A 22,655-nucleotide genomic window follows, 5' to 3' on the forward strand; every position below is an offset into this window, starting at 1 on the left:
TCGCTGAGTATAGATGTAGATGTAGATGTAGATGTAGAAGTATTTAAACCGGTAGAGGAAGATTTTTCTGGCGGCAAATTAATTAAACCAACAAACAATTTTCCATTTTTTATGACCAAGAGACAAAACATTAACACAACCTAATTTCAGTTACAATAGATTTTCAAAAATGCCTCCACTGTCCTCCATCGACGCACACGACGACTGAAATGTGCCAGCGCCCCGTCATGTTGGAACCACATGTGTTGTCTTGTAGGGAGCGGGACGTCTTCCAGGAGTTCTGGCAATGCTCTGGCGAGAAAATTGTAATACTGCCTGCCATTCAATGGCCTAGGTAGCAGATACGGCCCAGTTAAACAGTCCTCAACAACACCGACCCACACATTAACGAAGAACCGCATTTGATGAGCGCTAGTAACTGTGGCATGCGGGTTATCCTCAGTCGAAACATGCCAATTGTGCATGTTGAAGACTCTATCACGCCATAACTTTTCTTTATTGGTAAACAACACGGTGGATGGAAATGTAGCATGCATTTCACACAGTTCCAGGTACCACTGCGAAAACTGTGCTCTGGGTGGATAATCAACTGCTTCCAGGTTGTGGACACGCTGTAAGTGAAATGGACGTAACAATTGCTCTCGAAGGACTGTTCTTATATTCGTCTGATTCGTCCCCATATTACGTGCAATTGCACGAGTGCTGATTGAAGGATCCCGCTCCACATACTGCAAGACAGCTTCCTCAAATTGCAGCGTTCTTACCGTGCGACGGCGTCCCTGTCCAGGTAATCTGCTAAATGACCCGGTCTCACGCAGACGTTGGTACACAGCAGCAAAGGTCGTATGATGCGGGATACGGCGATTAGGATATTGTTGATAAACCCGCTGTGCAGCTCGTCCGTTGTGGTGCGCTACGTAGTACGCACCAACCATATCAGTGTACTCACTCCAGGTGTATCGCTCCATTAGTAAACAGAGACAATGCACTACTACACTGGTGGACAGCAGTTGCCTACAACTGAAGATCGTAATACGGCCTCTAACAATTGAAGAGCGTAATACGGCCTCCACCGGTTTAAATAATCCTCATAGGAAAAAAAGACATCAGGGAAAAATATTTGTTTTGGTGTCCCCTACAACCACGCAGAGTTTGTCGGTTTAAATACTTTTCACACTGTATATCAGGAATTGGAAGATTATCCTGTGTACATGGCAACTAGAAGAAATGTACGATGTGTGTTAGCCATGACTGTGCGGCTGGTCCCGGCGGAGGTTCGAGTCCTCCCTCGGGCATGGGTGTGTGTGTTTGTCCTTAGGATAATTTGGATTAAGTAGTGTGTAAGCTTAGGGACTGATGACCTTAGCAGTTAAGTCCCATAAGATTTCACACACATTTGAACATTTTTTTTGTTAGCCATGAAGAAACGCCTCAGTTTTAAAAAATGCATAAGAGGCATTAAGCGGTTCAAAAAAATCAAGAGAGAGTATTTTTGAAAACACGTTCATCAACACCGGTTTGCTGTTCTTTGATGGAGGGAGTAAGATGCAAATAATTACTATAGGTAAGTTATGAAGATCACGATAACATAGGGATTGTCACCAATTGAAGAGAGGACATTGCGAATCTGAAGCAGTTGGGGAGTTACGGTGTTTCCTCTCTAATATTCTGGAAAAAAGTCGTAGTTGTAATGACCTTGAAATGGGTCTGATGACCCCCTTTCATATTTCGTTCCATTATCATGCCGAGCTAGCTTCTTAAAATGTCTCACAGAGGCTGTTTTGTTATCTGATTAAGTAGTAGGAAAACGAATAGTCCGCAGATCGCGGCCGTGCGGTAGCGTTCTCGCTTCCCACGCCCGGGTTCCCGGGTTCGATTCCCGGCGGGGTCAGGAATTTTCTCTGCCTCGTGATGACTGGGTGTTGTGTGATGTCCTTAGGTTAGTTACGTTTAAGTAGTTCTAAGTTCTAGGGGACTGATGACCATAGCTGTTAAGTCCCATACTGCTCAGAGCCATTTGAACCATTGTTTTGAAAAAGAATACGTCTGAAGCATCCTTTTATTTCATGATGATATCAGCAACCTCTTTCCTTTGCTCAACTATCCTTGAATAATTACTGCTGTGGCGTCAGTAGAAGAGGGGCTAGAGGTTTGCGTACCCATAGTCCCACTGCTAATAGCCTGTTCGAAACAGCTCGTGCTGACACATCTGGACTCACGAGCCCTCTTGCCTGTGCTGTGGTACCGAGGGAGGTGGCGCAGTGGTTAGCACAATGGACTCGCATTCCGGAGGACGACGGTTCAATCCCGCGTCCGGCCATCCTGATTTAGGTTTTCCGTGATTTCCGTAAATCGCTCTAGGCAAATGCCGGGATGGTTCCTTTGAAACGGCACGGCCGACTTCCTTCGCCATCCTTCCCTAATCCGATGAGACCGATGACCTCGCTGTTTGGTCCCTTCCCCCCCAAACAACCCCCCCCCCCCCCCCTCCTGTGCTGTGATGGCTGTACGATTAACACTGCTGCCGTTACAACGCGACGATCCTGACGACAGTCTGTGCTGCGGAGACATCCAACTTCTCTATGGGTGTGAGAATGTTCACGTGCCCACTGATACCAGCATCGTCGCACAACTGACGCAGCCTGTCCAACTGGTGTGGAAATTCCCCGAAAGGACCATCCCGCCAAACGGAAGGCCACTATTTGGCTCCTTCCTAACTCAATCAGTGGCTGTAGGAAGCACGAGTGAGCCTGCGTGGCATGGTTGCCCACTTGCTTCACACACTTGCACTACACTGAGCCTTTTCGCTGTGAGCATTCCGTATTAAAGGGTAGACACAGATGACGTTCTGATAGCTATGCCACTACGATATCTGTTGGCGACGATGTTGAAACCATTCTCAGCACAACTACTATCCCCCAGGTAGCCTAAGTCATCATCGGATCAGAATCGAGGTAGTCTTTCCAAGTGGAGTGATTCTTTCCGGCAGTGTATTTGAAGGTACCTATAGAGGGCTCGGAATTGTAGTGTGTAACTTGGCGGTGTGTAACGTAACTCTGACGGTGCATGAGAATCAGCGTACTGTAGTCGAGTTTCGTATACGAAGACTTTGTCCATACATGGAGAAGCGTCTTCATCATGACAATGCAGGAACACACACGAGCACTGCGACATTTGCAACAATCTGACACCTCTAGTTCACTGTCATCGATCATCCTCCATACAGTCCAGACTTGGCCCCATTCAAATTTCGCCGGTCGTGGTGGCCAAGCGGTTCTAGGCGCTTCAGTCTGGAACCGCTCGACCGCTACGGTCGCAGGTTCGCATTCTGCCTCGGACGTGGATGTGTGTGATGTCCTTAGGTTAGTTAGGTTTAACTAGTTAGTTATAGGGGATTGATGACCTCAGATGTTAAGTCCCATAGTGCTCAGAGCCATCCCATTCCAATTTCATCTGTTTCCAAATCTTAAAGGACACCTGCGAGGACTTCACTTTGATAGTGACGAAGTGGTGCAAGCAGAGGTGAGACTGTGGCACCACGAACAAAGTGAGACATTCTACAGTGACGGTATCAACCAACTGGTCTCTCGGTTGGAGACTTGTATTCATCACCAGGTTGACTACGTGGAAAAATATAGCTGTAGACACGCGGAATAAATACGTAGAATGATTATAAAGTTTGATAGCTTTAAGAGTTTTTACATGAAAAATTCTGAGTGAGAAGCTTTCGCTACTTGGAGAAAAATACTACCGACAATGGCGTGGATAATATACACTACTAGCCATTAAAATTGCTACACCAAGAAGAAATGCAGATGATAAACGGGTATTCATTGGACAAATATATTATGCTAGAACTATCATGTGATTACATTTTCACGCAATTTGGGTGCATAGAGCCTGAGAAATCAGTACCCAGAACAACCACCTCTGGCCGTAATAACGGTCTTGATACACCTTGGCATTGAGCCAAACAGAGCTTGGTTGCCGTCTACAGGTACAGCTGCCCATGCAGCTTCAACACGATACCACAGTTCATCGAGAGTAGTGACTGGCGTATTGTGACGAGCCAGTTGCTCAGCCACCACTGACCAGAAGTTTTCAATCAGTGAGAGTTCTGGAGAATGTGCTGGCCAGGGCAGCAGTCGAACATTTTCTGTATCCAGAAAGGCCCGTAAAGTACCTGCAACATGCGGTCGTGCATTATCCTGCTGAAATGTACGGTTTCGCAGGGATCGAATGAAGGGTAGAGCCACGGGTCGTAACACATCTGAAATGTAACGTCCACTGTTCAAAGTGCCGTCAATGCGAACAAGAGGTGACCGAGACGTGTAATCAATGGCACCCCATACCATCACGCCGGGTGATACGCCAGTATGCCGATGACGAATACACGCTCCCAATGTCCGTTCACCGCTATGTCGCCAAACACGGATGCGAGCACCATGATGCTGTAAACAGAACCTGGATTCATCCGAAAAAATGACGTTTTGCCATTCGTGCACCCAGGTTCGTTGTAGAGTACACTATCGCAGGCGCTCCTGTCTGTGATGCAGCGTCAAGGGTAACCGCAGCCACGGTCTCCGAGCTAATAGTCCATGCTGCTGCAAACGTCGTCGAACTGTTCGTGCAGAAGGTTGTTGTCTTGCAAACGTCCTCATCTGTTGACTCAGGGATCGAGACGTGGCTGCACGATCCGTTACAGCCATGCAGATAAAATGCATGTCATCTCGACTGTTAGTGATATTAGGCCGTTGGGAAACAGCACGGCATTCCGTATTACCCTCCTGAACCCACGGATTCCATATTCTGCTAACAGTCTTTGGATCTCGACCAACACGAGCAGCAATGTCGCGATACGATAAACCGCAATCGCGATAGGCTACAATCCGACCTTTATCAAAGTCGGAAACGCGATGGTACGCTTTTCTCCTCCTTACACGAGGCATCACAACAACGTTTCACCAGGCAACGCCGGTCAACTGCTGTTCGTGTATGAGAAATCGGTTGGAAACTTTCCTCATGTCAGCACGTTGTAGGTGTCGCCACCGGCGCCAACCTTGTGTGAATGCTCCGAAAAGCTAATCATTTGCATATCACAGCATCTTCTTCCTGTTGGATAAATTTCGCGTCTGTAGCACGTCATCTTCTTGGTGTAGCAGTTTTAATGGTCAGTAGTGTATATAATGAAGGCACCAGTTTCAGATGTTAAGTGATCACCGTGAAGGACAAGGCGATGCTGTGTACTCTTGTGAGACAACGTTGTGAACGCCTGTAGAGTTTGAGAGGGATCTCACAGTGAGGCTGGTCGAATCGTGTAATATCCTGATTTGTAGGGCATTCTGCTGTGTCAGTGACTGCATGGGAACGCGAGGGCTGGCATATACGTCGTCAATGGTCCGCTCGACCACGTCTGACAAACACAAAGGAGGGTTGCCGTACTGCGCATCAAGAATATCACCCGTAATCTCTTCACATGTTCACCTGGCATCTGAGAACAAGTAATGGATTGCCAGAAAGATGCTGTGTCATTCTGCACCATTGGTCGGAGAACAGCAGCGGCCAGACTAGAGAATTGTCGTACCATATACAGGCAGCCGTTAAGACTGCAACACAAACGGTTGCTTTTCGAGTAGGACCATGACCGGGAACCCTGGACAGCAGATTAATGGCGTCGCATTGCGTTTAGCAGCGAAATGAGGTTCTGCACCACCCCGGATAACCTCGTCGGCGAATACTGCAACGATCTGAGGAACCTCCCCAGTCTTCCAATATTTTGGAAGACACAGCTGTGTTACTACTGGCGTCTTGCTGTCGGCAGTCTTCCAGTATGACTTCATCTCAAAGCTGTTATTGACTGAGGGAACTCTGACAATATACCCCGTTAACTCACAGGCATCCTGCGTCATCTTATGTAGCAACATCGGGGTGCCGTTGTTCAACACTACAGCGATGGTCTACAATGGAGAGAAGTCTTCCGAAGTAAGAGTGATTTCAGCTGTGCCGCAGGGGAGTGTCGTAGGACCATTGCTATTCACAGTATACATAAATGAACTTGTGGATGACATCGGAAGTGCACTGAGGCTTTTTGCGGATGATGCTGTAGTATATAGAGAGGTTGTAACAAAGGAAAATTGTACTGAAATGCGGGAGGATCTGCAACGAATTGACGCATGGTGCAGGGAATGGCTATTGAATCTCAATGTAGACAAGTGTAATGTGCTACGAATACATAGAAAGAAAGATCATTTATCATATAGCTACAATATAGCAGGTCAGCAACTGGAAGCAGTTAATTCCATAAATTATCTGGGAGTATGCATTAGGAGTGATTTAAAATGGAATGATCATACACTCCTGGAAATTGAAATAAGAACACCGTGAATTCATTGTCCCAGGAAGGGGAAACTTTATTGACACATTCCTGGGGTCAGATACATCACATGATCACACTGACAGAACCACAGGCACATAGACACAGGCAACAGAGCATGCACAATGTCGGCACTAGTACAGTGTATATCCACCTTTCGCAGCAATGCAGGCTGCTATTCTCCCATGGAGACGATCGTAGAGATGCTGGATGTAGTCCTGTGGAACGGCTTGCCATGCCATTTCCACCTGGCGCCTCAGTTGGACCAGCGTTCGTGCTGGACGTGCAGACCGCGTGAGACGACGCTTCATCCAGTCCCAAACATGCTCAATGGGGGACAGATCCGGAGATCTTGCTGGCCAGGGTAGTTGACTTACACCTTCTAGAGCACGTTGGGTGGCACGGGATACATGCGGACGTGCATTGTCCTGTTGGAACAGCAAGTTCCCTTGCCGGTCTAGGAATGGTAGAACGATGGGTTCGATGACGGTTTGGATGTACCGTGCACTTTTCAGTGTCCCCTCGACGATCACCAGTGGTGTAAGGCCAGTGTAGGAGATCGCTCCCCACACCATGATGCCGGGTGTTGGCCCTGTGTGCCTCGGTCGTATGCAGTCCTGATTGTGGCGCTCACCTGCACGGCGCCAAACACGCATACGACCATCATTGGCACCAAGGCAGAAGCGACTCTCATCGCTGAAGGCTACACGTCTCCATTCGTCCCTCCATTCACGCCTGTCGCGACACCACTGGAGGCGGGCTGCACGATGTTGGGGCGTGAGCGGAAGACGGCCTAACGGTGTGCGGGACCGTAGCCCAGCTTCATGGAGACGGTTGCGAATGGACCTCGCCGATACCCCAGGAACAACAGTGTCCCTAATTTGCTGGGAAGTGGCGGTGAGGTCCCCTACGGCACTGCGTAGGATCCTACGGTCTTGGCGTGCATCCGTGCGTCGCTGCGGTCCGGTCCCAGGTCGACGGGCACGTGCACCTTCCGCCGACCACTGGCGACAACATCGATGTACTGTGGAGACCTCACGCCCCACGTGTTGAGCAATTCGGCGGTACGTCCACCCGGCCTCCCGCATGCCCACTATACGCCCTCGCTCAAAGTCCGTCAACTGCACATACGGTTCACGTCCACGCTGTCGCGGCATGCTACCAGTGTTAAAGACTGCGATGGAGCTCCGTATGCCACGGCAAACTGGCTGACACTGACGGCGGCGGTGCACAAATGCTGCGCAGCTAGCGCCATTCGACGGCCAACACCGCGGTTCCTGGTGTGTCCGCTGTGCCGTGCGTGTGATCATTGCTTGTACAGCCCTCTCGCAGTGTCCGGAGCAAGTATGGTGGGTCTGACACACCGGTGTCAATGTGTTCTTTTTTCCATTTCCAGGAGTGTATAAAGTTGATCGTTGGTAAGGCAGATGCCAGACTGAGATTCATTGGAAGAATCCTAAGGAAATGCAGTCCGAAAAGTAGGTTACAGTTCACTTGATCGCCCACTGCTTGAATACTGCTCACCGGTGTGGGATCCGTACCAGATAGGGTTGACAGAAGAGATAGAGAAGATCCAACGGAGAGCAGCGCGCTTTGTTACAGGATCATTTAGTAGCCGCGAAACCGTTACGGAGATGATAGATAAACTCCAGTGGAAGACTCTGCAAGAGAGACGCTCAATAGCTCGGTACGGACTTCTATTGAAGTTTCGAGAACATACCTTCACCGAGGAGTCAAGTAGTATATTGCTCCCTCCTACGTACATCTCGCGAAGAGACCATGAGGATAAAATCAGAGAGATTAGAGCCCACACAGAGGCACACCGACAATCTTTCTTTCCACGAGCAATACGAGAATCGAACAGAAGGGCTAACCGATAGAGGTACTAAAAGTACCCTCCGCCACACACCATCAGGTGGTTTGCGGAGTATGGATGTAGATGTAGATGTAGATGTGGCACCTGTTGATACGGACAGCGTCCTGCGTCATCTTATGAGACAGTACCGTGGTGCCGTTGTTCAACTGTACAGCGATCGTCTACACGTGGCACCTGTCAATACAGACAATCTGCGTAATAGTTAGGTACTTCCGTGACCAGCAAGACTCCCAGAACTGTTCCTGATAGAACGTGTGGGACCAACTCGGACGTCATCTCCGTTCCAAACACAGTCAGCGCACACGTCTAGGCCAGAACGTGTGTAATTATCTATTCATAAGGAGGCTCGTTCCACCAAGTTCTCTGTTAATTTGACTTTATTTTGAAAATCAATCAAATAACATGACACACGCTTTCTGAAACCATGAAGTTTGTTTCCTCCTTCCATTTTGTATACTTCACTATTTTGGCCAGCCAGTAAATGTTTCTTTACGCAATTCTGACTGTTAATCGACCGTGCTGTTCTAAAAATACGAAAAAGTTTTTCGGAGTCGGGTACCAGTCACAAAATTTTGTTCACTACTTAAATTATTTAAGGAAGCAACATGTTACAAGATATAAACTTCATCTTCCGGCTACAATGGCAACACAATAACATTCCACAGCACTACACATACACTGTGTAATCAAAAGTATCCGGACACCCCCAAAAACATACATTTTTCATGTTAGGTGCATTGTGCCGCCACCTAATGCCAGGTAGTCCATATAAGCGGCCTCAGCAGTCAGTAGACATCGTGAGAGAGCAGAATAGGGCGCTCCGCGAAACTCACGTACTTCGAACGTGGTCAGGTGCTTGGGTGTCACTTGTGTCATACGTCTGTACGCGAGATTTCCACACTCATAAACATCCCTAGGTCTACTGTTTCCGATGTAACAGTGAAGTGGAAACGTAATGGGACAAGTACAGCACAAAAGCGTACAGGCCGACCTCGTCTGTTGACTGACGAGACCCCCGACAGTTGAAGAGGGTCGTAATGTGTAATAGGCAGACATCTAGCCAGACCATCACACAGGAATTCCAAACTGCATCAGGATCCACTACAAGTACCATGACAGTTAGGCAGTAGGTGAGAAAACATGGATTTCACGGTCGAGCGGCTGCTCATAAGCTACACATCACGCCGGTAAATGCCAAACGACGCCTCGCTTGGTGTAGGGAGTGTAAACATTTGACGATTGAACAGTGAGAAAACTTTGTGTGGAGTGACGAATCACAGTATACAATCTGGCGATCCGATGGCACGGTGTGGGTATGGCGTATGCCCGGTGAACGTCATCTGCCAGCGTGTGTAGTACCAAAAGTAAAATTCGGAGGCAGTGGTGTTTTGGTGTGGTCGCGTTTTTCATGGAGAGTGCTTGCACCCCTTGCTCGTTTGCGTGGCACTATCACAGTACAGGCCTACATTGATGTTTTAAGCACCTTCTCACTTCCCATTGTTGAAGAGCAATTCGGGGATGGCGACTGCATCTTTCAACACGATCGAGCACCTGGTCATAATGGACGGCCTGTGGCGGAATGGTTACATGACAACAACATCCCTGTAATGGACTGGCCTGCACAGAGTCCTGACGTGAATCCTACAGAACACCTTTGGGATGTTTTGGTACGCCGGCTTCGTATCAGGCCTCACCGACCGACATCGATACTTCTCCTCAGGGCAGGACTCCGTGAAGAATGGGCTGCCATTCCCCAAGAAATCTTCCAGCACCCTATTGAATGTATTCCTACGAGTGTGGAAGGTGTCATCAATGCTAAGGGTGGGCCAATAATGCACGGTAACTGGCATCTGACCTTGCAGCATCCGCTGGACGTGTTGTATCGAGGCGAAACGGTGTACAAAAGACTTCAGTGGAGTGGCCTTTATTGTCGGATATCTGCTGTATGTGTACCTCTGATGCGTCTGCACAGAAGAGAACGTCCAGAGTCGAGTCGTCAACGAGCCAACTGGACGGTTGAACAGTAGGCCAAATCGAGGAGGATATCCAATAGTGTGGGCAAGGATTACATTGACCACTCGAACAGCTCTTCGGGAAATTGTACAGGTGAATGGGCAAGGTTTAACTGGTGTCAGTTATCGTGACAAGATCTTGAGACCTCGTGTGCGGTTGTTGCGAGATACTGCGGGCGCAGACTTAGTACTGACGGAGGATAATGTTCGACCTCATAGAGTACGTGTTGTCGATGTTTTCTTGGAAACAGAAGAGATTGCACGCACGGCATGGCTTGCTCGCTCTTCCGATTTGAATCCCATAGAACATAGAGCATGTCTGGAATACACTTGGGAGACGGGTTGCGTGACGTCAGCATCCACCAGCCACTCTCCAAGACTTGCGAGCAGCTCTGCAGGAAGAATGGGCCTTATTGCCTCAACGTGGGTCTGACGTATCATTCGCAGCATTCCCCGACATTGTCACGCCCGTATAGCTGCCAGAGGTGGTCCACTCCATACTGGGCACATTAACCAGTTGCCGGAATGTGTGTGCAAATCCGTTAAGTTGGAAAAAAAGGAAGAACATTTTTGTCTACCATTATGGATGCTCCAGCTGTTTACGTTCTGTATTCTTTACATTGTTTCTAGTGTACTATCACCTGTTTATGCTGATTCATGGCAAAATAAACGCAACCTTACCATAATTCCATTTGTTGCTTTAATTTTGGACACCAGTATATATCCAAGGTCACCTGAAAGTTGGTTTTCTTGATGATCACTGACAACGCTATGATTCGGCTGCAGTGTCAAGTAATTTACCTGGAATATTCGCTATTTACATTTAGTTGTTACTTGTAAACGGATGACGGCCGAAATTTTTACATGGAAACTGAATCGTAACGTCAAAATCTTGAGAGGTTCAGCCAACGATTTGTTTCATAAATGCGTGACATGGCAAACCAGTTGACCTTCAACGCCAAGTTTTAAGGTTCATGGGAATGAAGTAATGAGTGGATTACTGTTCTACAAGTGAATGCGAATGTATATGTTAGACATAAGACTGTTCGGACACAGAAGCACGAGAAGAACCCATTGTAGAGTCATTAAGGTCATCAGAGATGGTGAACTAGCTCAACTGGAGAACGAATGGAGAAGATATATCCGTTTTTATCCCAGATCGATAAGCGTGCCATTCCCACCATACCGGAGTGTGACAGAGAATCTAAATAAATATGGTCATACTATATTTAAGCCTGACTACTCTCGAATACGGGTCCGGGTCTCATCCACTGTGCTATCTCTGTCATCGCTGTGATTTGAGAGAAGAGACATTTTACTATGACAACACACGCACTTCCACGATGACGCGGAATTGAAATTGTCAATATCTGGCAATGGATGCCTCCATCTTTAATGTTTAGCTTTTGAATTTGTTATATTAAACTTCTGAACTTTGGGATGATGTCAAGTTGTGCTGCTCCCTTCTGTCCGCCTTAATTCGTCTATCAAGTCGCAACACCTCCGTCTTTGCTACACTCCAGTACCACCTGAATTCTCATGCACATTGATTATTTCACTGCAACCTCCGTATATAACCATCGAAGTAACTGCAATAATTTTATACACCTTCCATAGTTGTGGGATCTGAATGTCATATTGGTAGACTTATTTTAAAGCAAAAACGTATTTTTTGTTGCCAACGCGGAAACACTGTTTCTTTCTTGTTTGTATACCAAATTATTCCTCTAGCTTGTAGCTTCGTTACTAACAAATTTTATATAATTTACTTCTGAGCAGATAAATCTTGTACTGACAGTCATATGTTGCCGTACGCGTGTTTGCTCAACACATTGCAGAGAAAACATTTTCCAGTACATTTATCAATTGGAAAAAGTTTCGTGCTGTAATTGTAAAATGTTTCCAGTAGACTCGAGTCAATAATTCTTCGATTGCCGCCTTTTGCCCCTCATAATTACGCTTTACATCGACGTGAGGTATGTGTATTTTAATGCTGTTTTTTCTTATAATATTCGAGGAGGATAATATTTACAACATGTTTTCACACAGTGGGCCAGTGTTAGTACAAGCTGTACGAGACACCTCTGCAAAAATGTGTGATTGAGCCATCTGAACATGAGTGACAGTTCGTCTCAAACCAGTTACGACTTTTAAATAAAAAAAACAGCAAAAAAGGAAATAGACTGACTGCGATAGTCACACTCATACCTAGAATTGTATTCCAAAGTTACAGAGTTCAGTTTAAATTGATATTCGATCAAATTAATCAACCAGTTACTGCCAAAGAGACTTCACATATCAATAGTTGGTGTCTAAAGAGTCCCTCTGTGTTCCATTACATATGAGATCAATTGACGGAGACGTCTGACTCGTTGTAACACAGAAAAGCATTTACAGCGGAAGACACGAACGTCCATTCGAACCCTGTATGGCAGTGTGGTGGATGGCGTCTCAACCTAACCGTTGTAGCGTAAAATGAGAGAACGGCAAACATTTAATTATACTTCCACTGAGGTTATACAGTGAAAATTTCTAACTCCCCCATGTCATTCGGGTATATCACAAACAATACGTGCATTCTCGTCACTTTAATCCAAAAGCGCTACAAAAATGAAGCTCTACAAAATAGAAGCATCAAGAAGAACATCAGGGAGTATCATTCTGTTATTATGCATTGAAAAACAACTGCCACAATCTTTATTACGTATTCGAGACTAAGGTAAGAGTGAATAATTGAGCTAGACGGAGGGAAATATTCACGCTGTAGACTCAGAGCACTAGCTGCCCTGTCCTCGAATGCAACATCGTTCAGTGTTTCGAAAACCACAGTACGATGTGTTGCGGTAGACATCAGGTGTGTGATGCTGCGTTACATGTAGCGCGAATGGAGGCCTCGAGCTACGCAACGGATGAATCTATTACCGTAATCTTTATTCGTGTCCACAATCGTTGTATTCCCCAACTCACAGCCAAGGTAGAAATCTCCCCAACCAAGATAGTGTAAGAGGGAACAATCACACTCTAACCCTAATTCCTAAAGCAAGGGTTTCGAATTTCGGGATTTTTCTTCATTTGGTTCAAAACGGCGTTCGTACATTGTCATTCATTGCGATGTATGGAGTAGCTCTGAAATGTTAGTGCGCTGATTAAACAGTGCTATGACGAACCCTTCAGCTTTCTTTTCAACAACAACGCCCATATTCCTTCAAGTTTGGTCTGTACTTCAGACGGATGAACTGTATCCGAGAATGTGGTGAAGCAAGTAGTTAAAGGCCCTCTTTCATAGATAAGGTACTCATAATTCTTGCGAATATTTTCGATTCTCCACTAGCTTCACGTAGAGAAACTGCAGTCCTTCGTTAGAAAAAAAAATACTTGGGAACACTTTTTGTCACGCGATACCGTAAGGTGTGGAGGAAGAAAAGAGTGAAGAAGTAGGGAAAGATAAGCGCAATTCGGAGCTGTACGACATACGATGAGAAATGCGTTGTAGATTTGTCGTTGTCACGAAGAGTAGCAAAAGCTCGTCTGCCGGCGTCCTGGTACTTTTTGCTAACGCTCTGTGAGCGTGCGGCGAAACATGGACGATGAAGTCCTGAAGCACGCCCGCTACGATATTTCCGGATGTTGGCATAACCTCTATTTTCGTCCTCCTGGCGAAGACACATGTTTGCAATCTGGGTCATTGCTAGCCATCCGTTCTGGAGTTATGGTGCTCCGAAGTCTAAACTGCAGAATTTGTGAAAGTTCCCGTTTAACAATCCACTGTACAGAACAGTACGGAGCAATCGCCCTTCCCTTCGATACGAAGGAAATCGTGAAGCCATTTACACGAATCTAAATACGTAATCATTTGTGGCCGTTGTCACTCTCATTAAAATTCTTCTAGGTATACTCGTGCGTCATCTTATGGAGAGTAATTTCTGGGTGTTCGAAAGCGTTGCGTTTGTACCATTGTCGTAAGTGCGTGCAATATATTGAAATTCCACCTTCCTGGGGAATGCCACGCAACACTGCTGAAACATGGCTTATTTTAACAATTTTAGCATTTTAAGTACTACAGAAGAGTGCTTTATAGTACACCCAGAACGATTTTAATGAGAGCTACACGGATGTCTTTCTGTATTGGCTCAGATACATTACGCTACGAAATCAAGAATTTAGAGATGAACTGTGTTGGATAACTGAGTAGTTATGAAATGAAATGATCGTACGGCATTGTTGACCGGGACACCCCATGCGGGGTGTTTGGCCGCCGGAATTTGCAAGTCCTTTTTAGCTGACGCCACTTCGGCGACTGGCGAGTCAATGATGATGAAAGACACACAAGACCCAGTCATCTCGAGGCAGAGAAAATCCCTGACCCCGCCGGGAATCGAACCCGGGACCACGTGCGCGGGAAGCGAGAACGCTACCGCAAGACCACGAGCGCAACGATACCGTTAGAACTCTCTCAAATAAAGACCGTTTGTATAAGAAAAAGAGTTGGCACAGCACTCTCAACTGAAAAATTTCGCGGTAATGACAGTAAGAGCTGTCACTATACTGGACGCTAATTTAGATTTTTGAAAAAGTGTCAAAAGCGTAAATTACTCTACGATGGAAATGAGATTCTTATGGTTAGTATGCATGATGCGGCGAGCTTACCCCCAGGCTGGACAGCGACGGGAACTTCTTCTTGAACATCGGAGCGTCTTCGACGTCGCGTGCGCGGGCGTTCGTTGCCACCTTGGCCGCAGAAGCGCAGGAGCAACAGGAATGAGAGATCAAGTACACACGTTAGAGCTGCACTCGATGAATTGCATTACAGGGAGAGGAGGAGCAGAGAGTGTGCACGTCCCAGCGGTCGGCGCTCGGCGGCAAGCGGTAGGCGCGCGAGGCCTCCTAGCTTCCCCCTCCACTACTTCCAGCGCGAGCGACGTCGCAAAAATACACGCGTAGCCGCCCTCACCCCAAACAACTTTACTGCTTCCGTCTCGTCAATCGCTCGCACTTCTGTCGCTCACTGGACTCTACAAAAGCAGTCCCAATCCTATTACATACGAGCATTTCTTTCGTAAAATGTTCGAATGGAGGCGACCTCGCGATTCCCTTTAGTGTGCCTTTTACGCGAGTGGCTTTCTCATTTCGATCGACTACTTGTGACAAGTGAGTCTACCGCAGCGGCCTTGGCGTATTTTACTTGTACCACGATTCGCCTGTCACGTGTGATTGTTTCTGTTCACACACGCGGTGCCAACATTGCACATTTTTAAATGGTGTCGTATTCGCCATCTACTGTACCATTTATTATAATTTCCGAAACCGCGATTCCGAAATTTAAGGCTAAGGTATTGAAAACACTGTAGTTGTCAATTTTAGTTAAATAAATAAAAAGCTTATGACCTTACACGACTCGTGTCAGGATTCGCCACATACACCACCCAAATCCAGAATTTACTACGCTGTTTTACAGTACAGTGAAGATGATATCGAATCCGGGGAGTGTTCCGTATTAATACACTACTGGCCATTAAAATTGCTACACCAAGAAGAAATGCAGATGATAAACGGGTATTCATTGGACAAATATATTATACTAGAACTGATATGTGCTTACATTTTCAGGCAATTTGGGTGCATAGATCCTCAGAAATCAGTACCCAGAACAACCATCCCTGGCCGTAATAACGGCCTACATACGCCTGGGCATTGAGTCAAACAGAGCCTGGATGGCGGGTACAGGTACAGCAGCCCATGCAGCTTCAACACGATACCACAGTTCATCAAGAGTAGTGACTGGCGTATTGTGACGAGCCAGTTGCTCGGCGACCATTGACCAGACGTTTTCAAGTGGTGAGACATCTGGAGAATGTGCTGGCCAGAGCAGCATTCGAACATTTTCTGTATCCACAAAGGCCCGTACAGGACCTGCAACATGCGGTCGTGCATTATCCTGCTGAAATGTAGGGTTTCGCAGGAATCGAAAGAAGGGTAGAGCCACAGGTCGTAACACATCTGAAATGTAACGTCCACTGTCCAAAGTTCCGTCATTGCGAACAAGAGGTGACCGAGATGTGTAACCAATGGCACCCCATACCATCACGCCAGGTGATACGCCAGTATGGCGATGACGAATATACGCTTCCAATGTGCGTTCACCGCGATGTGGCCAAACACGGATGGGACCATCATGATGCTACAAACAGAACCTGGATTCATCCGAAAAAATGACGTTTTGCCATTCGTGCACCCAGGCGCTCCTGTCTGTGATGCAGGCCGGCCGGTGTGGCCGTGCGATTCTAGGTGCTTCAGTCTGGAGCCGCGTGACCGCTACGGTCGCAGGTTCGAATCCTGCCTCGGGCATGGATGTGTGTGATGTCCTTAGGTTAGTTAGGTTTTATTAGTTCTAAGTTCTAGGCGACTGATGACCTCAGAAGTTAAGTCGCATAGTGCTCAGAGCCATTTGATTTTTTTTGTCTGTGATGCAGCGTCAAGGGTAACCGCAGCCATTGTCTCTGAGCTGATAGTCCATGCTACTTCAAACGTCATCGAACTGTTCGTGCAGATGGTTGTTGTCTTGCAGACGTCCCCATCTGTTGACTCAGGGATTGAGACGTGGCTGCACGATCCGTTACAGCCATGCGCATAAGATGCCTGTCATCTCGACTGCTAGTGATACAAGGCCGTTGGGACCCAGCACGGTGTTCCGTATTACCCTCCTGAAGCCACCGATTCCATATTCTGCTAACAGTCATTGGATCGCGACCAACGCGAGCAGCAATGTCGCGATACGAAAAATCGCAAGCGCGATAGGCTACAATCCGACCTTTATCAAAGTCGGAAACGCGACGGTACGCATTTCTCCTCCTTACACGAGGCATCACAACAACGTTTCACCAGGCAACGCCGGTCAACTGCTGTTTGTGTATGAGAAATCGGTTAGAAACTTTCCTCATGTCAGCACGTTGTAGGTGTCGCCAACGACGCCAACCTTGTGTGAATGCTCTGAAAAGCTAATGATTTGCATATCACAGCATCTTCTTCCTGCCGGTTAAATTTCGCGTCCGTAGCACGTCATCTTCGTCGTGTAGCAATTTTAATGGCCAGTAGTGCATGTGATATCTCCACTGTACTGTCTGTCATCTCTCACAGAGGAAAGAGTTCGTGGTTAGACAGTTTACGTGGTTAGATATTTTATGTGACGAATGTTGACTTAAGTCGTATCGGCTCGCATCGTTTTTATTTATTTTACACAAGTTGACGACTGATGTGTTTTCAGCACCTTAACCACTTAAAAATGACTTAAAATTCGAAATTACAGTTCGGAAAAGTATAATAAATAGTAAGTACAGACGATGGCGAGAAGTGATGTCGTTTTAAAAATTCATCAACATTGTTATTCAAAAATCGTGTATAATTGAGTATGTTGCGAGTTGGCAACTGAACGGTGAAAGTGACGTTATGAGGACTCATTTCAGTGACTGTTATAATAGAGTATAAATACTACAACGACAAAATTCGTAGTGGATATTCGAAAGAAAGGCTTATGTTAAATACTCGACATTGCTGAGAACGGAAATGTTAGAGAAAGTGTCGTCCAAACATTTCGAAACATCAAATTTATTTTCTTGAGGAAATACATACATATAGCGCACCAAACAATATTTACAAGGCAACACATAGCGCCTTTTAGCTTTATCCTTGGTGTTGTCTTGTTTTCTTACCAAATATCATCAAAGACCTGTATTTTTCATGCTGAATAGAGCTGAATTTTTCACTGTTGACGTAATCGTCAGTAAACACATTTTTCATATTTTGCATTCATATTTATGTATATGGCGGGTTTTTCTTTGCCGATGTATTGTAAAATCTAAGTTTCTTTTTGCTTTCAGATATTCGGTCTCTCTAAAAGAACACTAGCAGGAAAAATATCGTGTCCTCACGCAAGCGTTGCAGTATGTCACCAAAACTTAGTAAACAATGAAATCGAGGTTAAGAAGACACAAAATGTATTATTAAAACATGGGTGAACGGGGCGAGAATCGGATACTTCCCCGTTTTAGCATACGACCCCACAGCCCGCAAGCGAAGTCTTCAGCATGCTCATGATTTTAGAACTGTCAGTTGACCGTGGACGTCAACGACGAGGTTGGTGGCTGACACGACTCGCGCATCCACACCAGAAAGGCGCTCGTGTTAAAAGGAACGGACACTCGCTCCGGAGAAATACGTAAAACTGATGCCGTACAAGTCGACATTAAAACTAACTACACGGTCAGGACCGAGAGATGACACATTGTTTCATCCTCTGCCTAATCCGCCATTGCACAGCTTGTGGAAGGTCAAATGGTTAACAAAACTGTTCTCAGGTTTTTATGCCGACTTGCGGAATTGGAGTTGATACTTTTCGTTCATGCAGCTACTCAGTTACCCTCACGAGGCTGCGTGCTCTACGATCTCGTACCCATACCTCGTCAGAACAAAAGATCGAATTAGAGTCATTCGGCTGGACCGCAGAAGTAGTCCCTAAAAATGCCGGAGCTGCATACAGACTTTCCTTACGTCAAGATATGAAATCACAAGGAGAGGTCCGATGTATATCTGAGATATTAGCATTGGTACTGGTTTTCGGGGGACTCTGCATATCCTCCTGCTAAGTGACTTCATCTCCAGACTATTTTATTTGGCGTACGTGAAGGCGGAGGCAGTAAGAAACGGCTTCGATAGTCTATTCCAAGATGAAGTGTTACCATACAGACGGTGGAGGAAGGTGTGTCATTTTTTTTCTACTGCTTTCAGACACAGCAGCTGATGTCGAAAACATCTGTGTAATAGCCAAGAAAGACGTCAATACTGAGATATGTCGCGTAATTATACCTCTCCACGCCCTATAAGACGAAATAAATGTCCCAATACATGGCCGAATGTGGTAAACACAGGAAACCTAAATATTCGAATCTCTCTCGGGAACACCCTCTGTTGATATACCGTGCGTCATAGACTATATGTGTATCCCTGATAGGTTGAGATGCAGAAAATTCAGGGCCATGTCCGGCATGAGGTCAGAGCACTGTAATGGACTATGTACAGACATGGTTTTATGGAATGCAATGAATTATCACGACTGCTGGAAATTAAGTGTACACCCACAGGGGACTAAATCTCAAGACAACGTCTTGCAGCACAGCACAAAAACTATACTCGCCTTTCGTTTGCCCGAGGTCTTGTTTGCTCGCATAATATTCCAGAACTTAGCACCATTTAACTGCGAACTTAGATCAAAGAAATACATGGAAGACCCCAATAAACACATCAAATATCTCTTTGAATCACGTTTATCTACGTGCTTGTCATAAATTTTAAAAATTTATTCTTAGTAAGGACGTCCTTGAATTTGTAGAAACTTAAAACGTTTAAGTATGTTGCCGCTCCATGCTCTTGCTACCCTGAAATTAATTAAACTGAAAGTTTCCAAAACGTCCTTTAGCTAAAGTCACATCCCCATCTCGAATTAAATTTCTGTCGCAACATGTACCCTAGACTAAATAAATAACCGGAGTTGATAACAGGTGGTCTTAATATGCATGAAACATTCCCCGAAAAGCATTTCCAGTTACATTCTGCTCAAAGCTATTACGGCGAAGAGTAATCTACTAAACATCGTAAGCAGCTTATTGTCGAAAGCTGAAGATACTATGAACGAGGAGTTTTACTTGTTCTCTTACGTGATCATACGAAGCTAACGACTATCCTCTAAAGCTTCATTTTAATATATTGCGAAGAGCAAACCGTAGAATGAACGTGTATCAGACTTGAGGGTTGGAGACATCTGTTTTCTGACCATATTTGGAAGGAATGTTTTGGCGTCGCACGTGATTATGACGGCAGATCTTCCACGTGCTTCGCATCCAGCAGCATGAGTCGTGAGCGGCTGCCGTATTGTCAAGCTGTGTCCATCAGGGCGCGCTGATTACGTTGCTTGTTACTGAGCAGAGTGGCAGTCTACATCTGCAGATAGACTCCATTATCCATTCGAATCTCCTGACTGTATGCCACGTGATCTCTCTTATCTTGTTCTCCTGATGCCTACGCGGGATATGCGACGGAGGCAGTTGAGGTTTCGTACAGTTTAACTAGAATACTGGTTCCGTAACTTTGTTCAGTGGGGTTTAGAGAGAACAACGACACATGTCAAGTTGTCCTGTAGAAGCATGGGCCACACCGGCCTCACACGATATTATCTGAATTCTTTCGCTGTCCGCTGTTAGGCGTAATTGATAAGGATCCGAACTATTGGAGCAGTACACTTGAAATGGTCGGACTAGTGTTCTTGAATGCGGTCTTCTTGGGTGATCCGCTGATCCTCCTAACATTAATTCTTATCACACCCTTCAGAAGGCTTCTATAAAGCACAACTGACAATCAGCTTGAGTCGCATGGTCGATGACGTGTCTATGAATGGTGGTCAAATAACATTCACGTAAATTATCAAATAACGAAAAGGAAGTAATCGTATGACATTATTGTCCTTGTTTGTTGCAAGTCTTACTATTTGTCGCAACTTCGGCTACTTACGCGTCAATTAAGATGAGATGAAATGATTAGAACAATACAAAATCCCAGTCTTCGAATGAAGAAAATCTCCGATCCGGACGGTAATCGAACCCGGATGCGTTGATCTAGACCGCCAGCTCCGGTCAACTATCAACTTAAGAAACACCAGACTTTCGAAAATGGCATATTGCTGTACGGCAATTCATTCCAATTTCATTGCAGTTCTGGAGATAATTCAATAAGTTCTCGCGTGGAAACAGTGTAACACAAGTATTTCGTCTGAAATAAATCCGTGGAAACAACACAGGATGTAGAAGCGTTAAATGTAATAAGACCGCCGGCCGAAGTGGCCGTGCGGTTCTAGGCGCTGCAGTCTGGAACCGCGAGACCGCTACGGTCGCAGGTTCGAATCCTGCCTCGGGCATGGATGTGTGTGATGTCCTTAGGTTAGTTAGGTTTAACTAGTTCTAACAAGGGAACCTCCCCATCGCACCCCCCTCAGATTTAATTACAAGTTGGCACAGTGGATAGGCCTTGAAAAACTGAACACAGATCAATCGAGAAAACAGGAAGAAGTTGTGTGGAACTATGAAAAAAAATAAGCAAAATATACAAACTGAGTAGTCCATGCACAAGATAAGCAGCATCTAGGGCACTCCAAATTCCGAAGCGCCGTGGTCCCGTGGTTAGCGTGAGCAGCTGCGAAACGAAAGGTCTTTGGTTCAAGCCTACCTCGAGTGAAAATTTTTTTATTTTCAGACTACTATCAAAGTTAAGACACTCAAACATAATCAACTTCGCTCTCCAAAATTCCAGGACACGTTCAGATTTGCTTGGACACATGCAGGATTTGACGGTCTACACACGGAAAAATTTGAAAATGTTAAAAACATATGTTTTGACAGAGCACAGGGAAAAATGTGCGACTGTGAAACTGTTGCATTCATTTGTTGCAGTTTATGTGACAAACTCTTATGTTTTCATCACTTTTTTGGGAGTGATTATCACATCCACAAGAAAACCTAAATCGGCAAGGTAGAAGAATCTTTTTACCCATTCGCCAAGTGTACAAGTTAGATGGGTCGGCAACATATTCCTGTCAGGTGACGCACATGCCGTCACCAGTGTCGTATAGAATATATCAGACGTGTTGTCCTGTGGAGGAATCGGTTGACCTATGACCTTGCGAGCAAATGTTTTCGGTGCCCATTGGAGAGGCACGTCATTTCGTCCTACTAATCGCACGGTTTTGCGGTGCGGTGGCAAAATACAGACACTAAACTTATTACAGTGAACAGAGACGTCAATGAACGAACGGACGGATCATAACTTTGCGAGAATAAAGAAAGAAAATTTTCACTCAATGGAAGACTTGAAGCAAGGACCTCTCACTCCGGAACTGCTCACGCTAACCACGGGACCACGGCGCTCCTGAGTTCACAATATCCTTAATGTTGCTTATCTTGCGCATGGACTACTCAGTTCGTATATTTTGCTTATTTTTTTCGTAGTTCCACACAACTTCTTCCTGTTTTCTCGATTGATCTGTGTCCAGTTTTTCAAGGCCTATCCACTGTGCCAACTTATAACAAAATCTGAGGGGGGTGCGATGGGGAGGTTCCCTTGTAAGTTCTAAGGGTTAATGACCTCAGAAGTTGAGTCCCATAGTGCTCAGAGCCATTTGTAGTAAGTCCTCAAAAAAAGTGTATAGTTGCGGTGAATATTGTGTACTAACTGCATAATGTTGTATGTTTGCGAGTGGCACCAGTGGGTATTCCAGGGGGCAACGACACTTGAAATTATCAGTCAATGGAGATGTGGATACCACAACCTCCACTATTTTCACTTTACAGGTGTA

The 22,655-nt window shown here is 45.8% G+C and overlaps 1 protein-coding gene across 5 annotated transcripts in view; it reads right to left on the minus strand.

Annotated features, from left to right (window-relative positions):
* Nucleotides 1-22,655, minus strand: part of LOC124555163 (ankyrin-3-like) — a 904,646-nt gene that overhangs the window by 849,288 nt on the left and 32,703 nt on the right. For 4 of the 5 annotated variants that reach the window (XM_047128985.1, XM_047128988.1, XM_047128987.1 and 1 more), the window contains exon 2: nucleotides 14,909-14,989. The exons of the other annotated variant lie outside the window; for it this stretch is intronic. In XM_047128985.1, coding sequence (XP_046984941.1) covers nucleotides 14,909-14,947 — 39 coding nt within the window. In that variant the 5' untranslated portion in view covers nucleotides 14,948-14,989. The remainder of the gene's footprint in view (nucleotides 1-14,908; nucleotides 14,990-22,655) is intronic. 5 annotated transcript variants of the gene reach the window in all.

The sequence above is a fragment of the Schistocerca americana genome, chromosome X (assembly GCF_021461395.2).
Source record: "Schistocerca americana isolate TAMUIC-IGC-003095 chromosome X, iqSchAmer2.1, whole genome shotgun sequence".
NCBI lineage: Eukaryota > Metazoa > Arthropoda > Insecta > Orthoptera > Acrididae > Schistocerca > Schistocerca americana.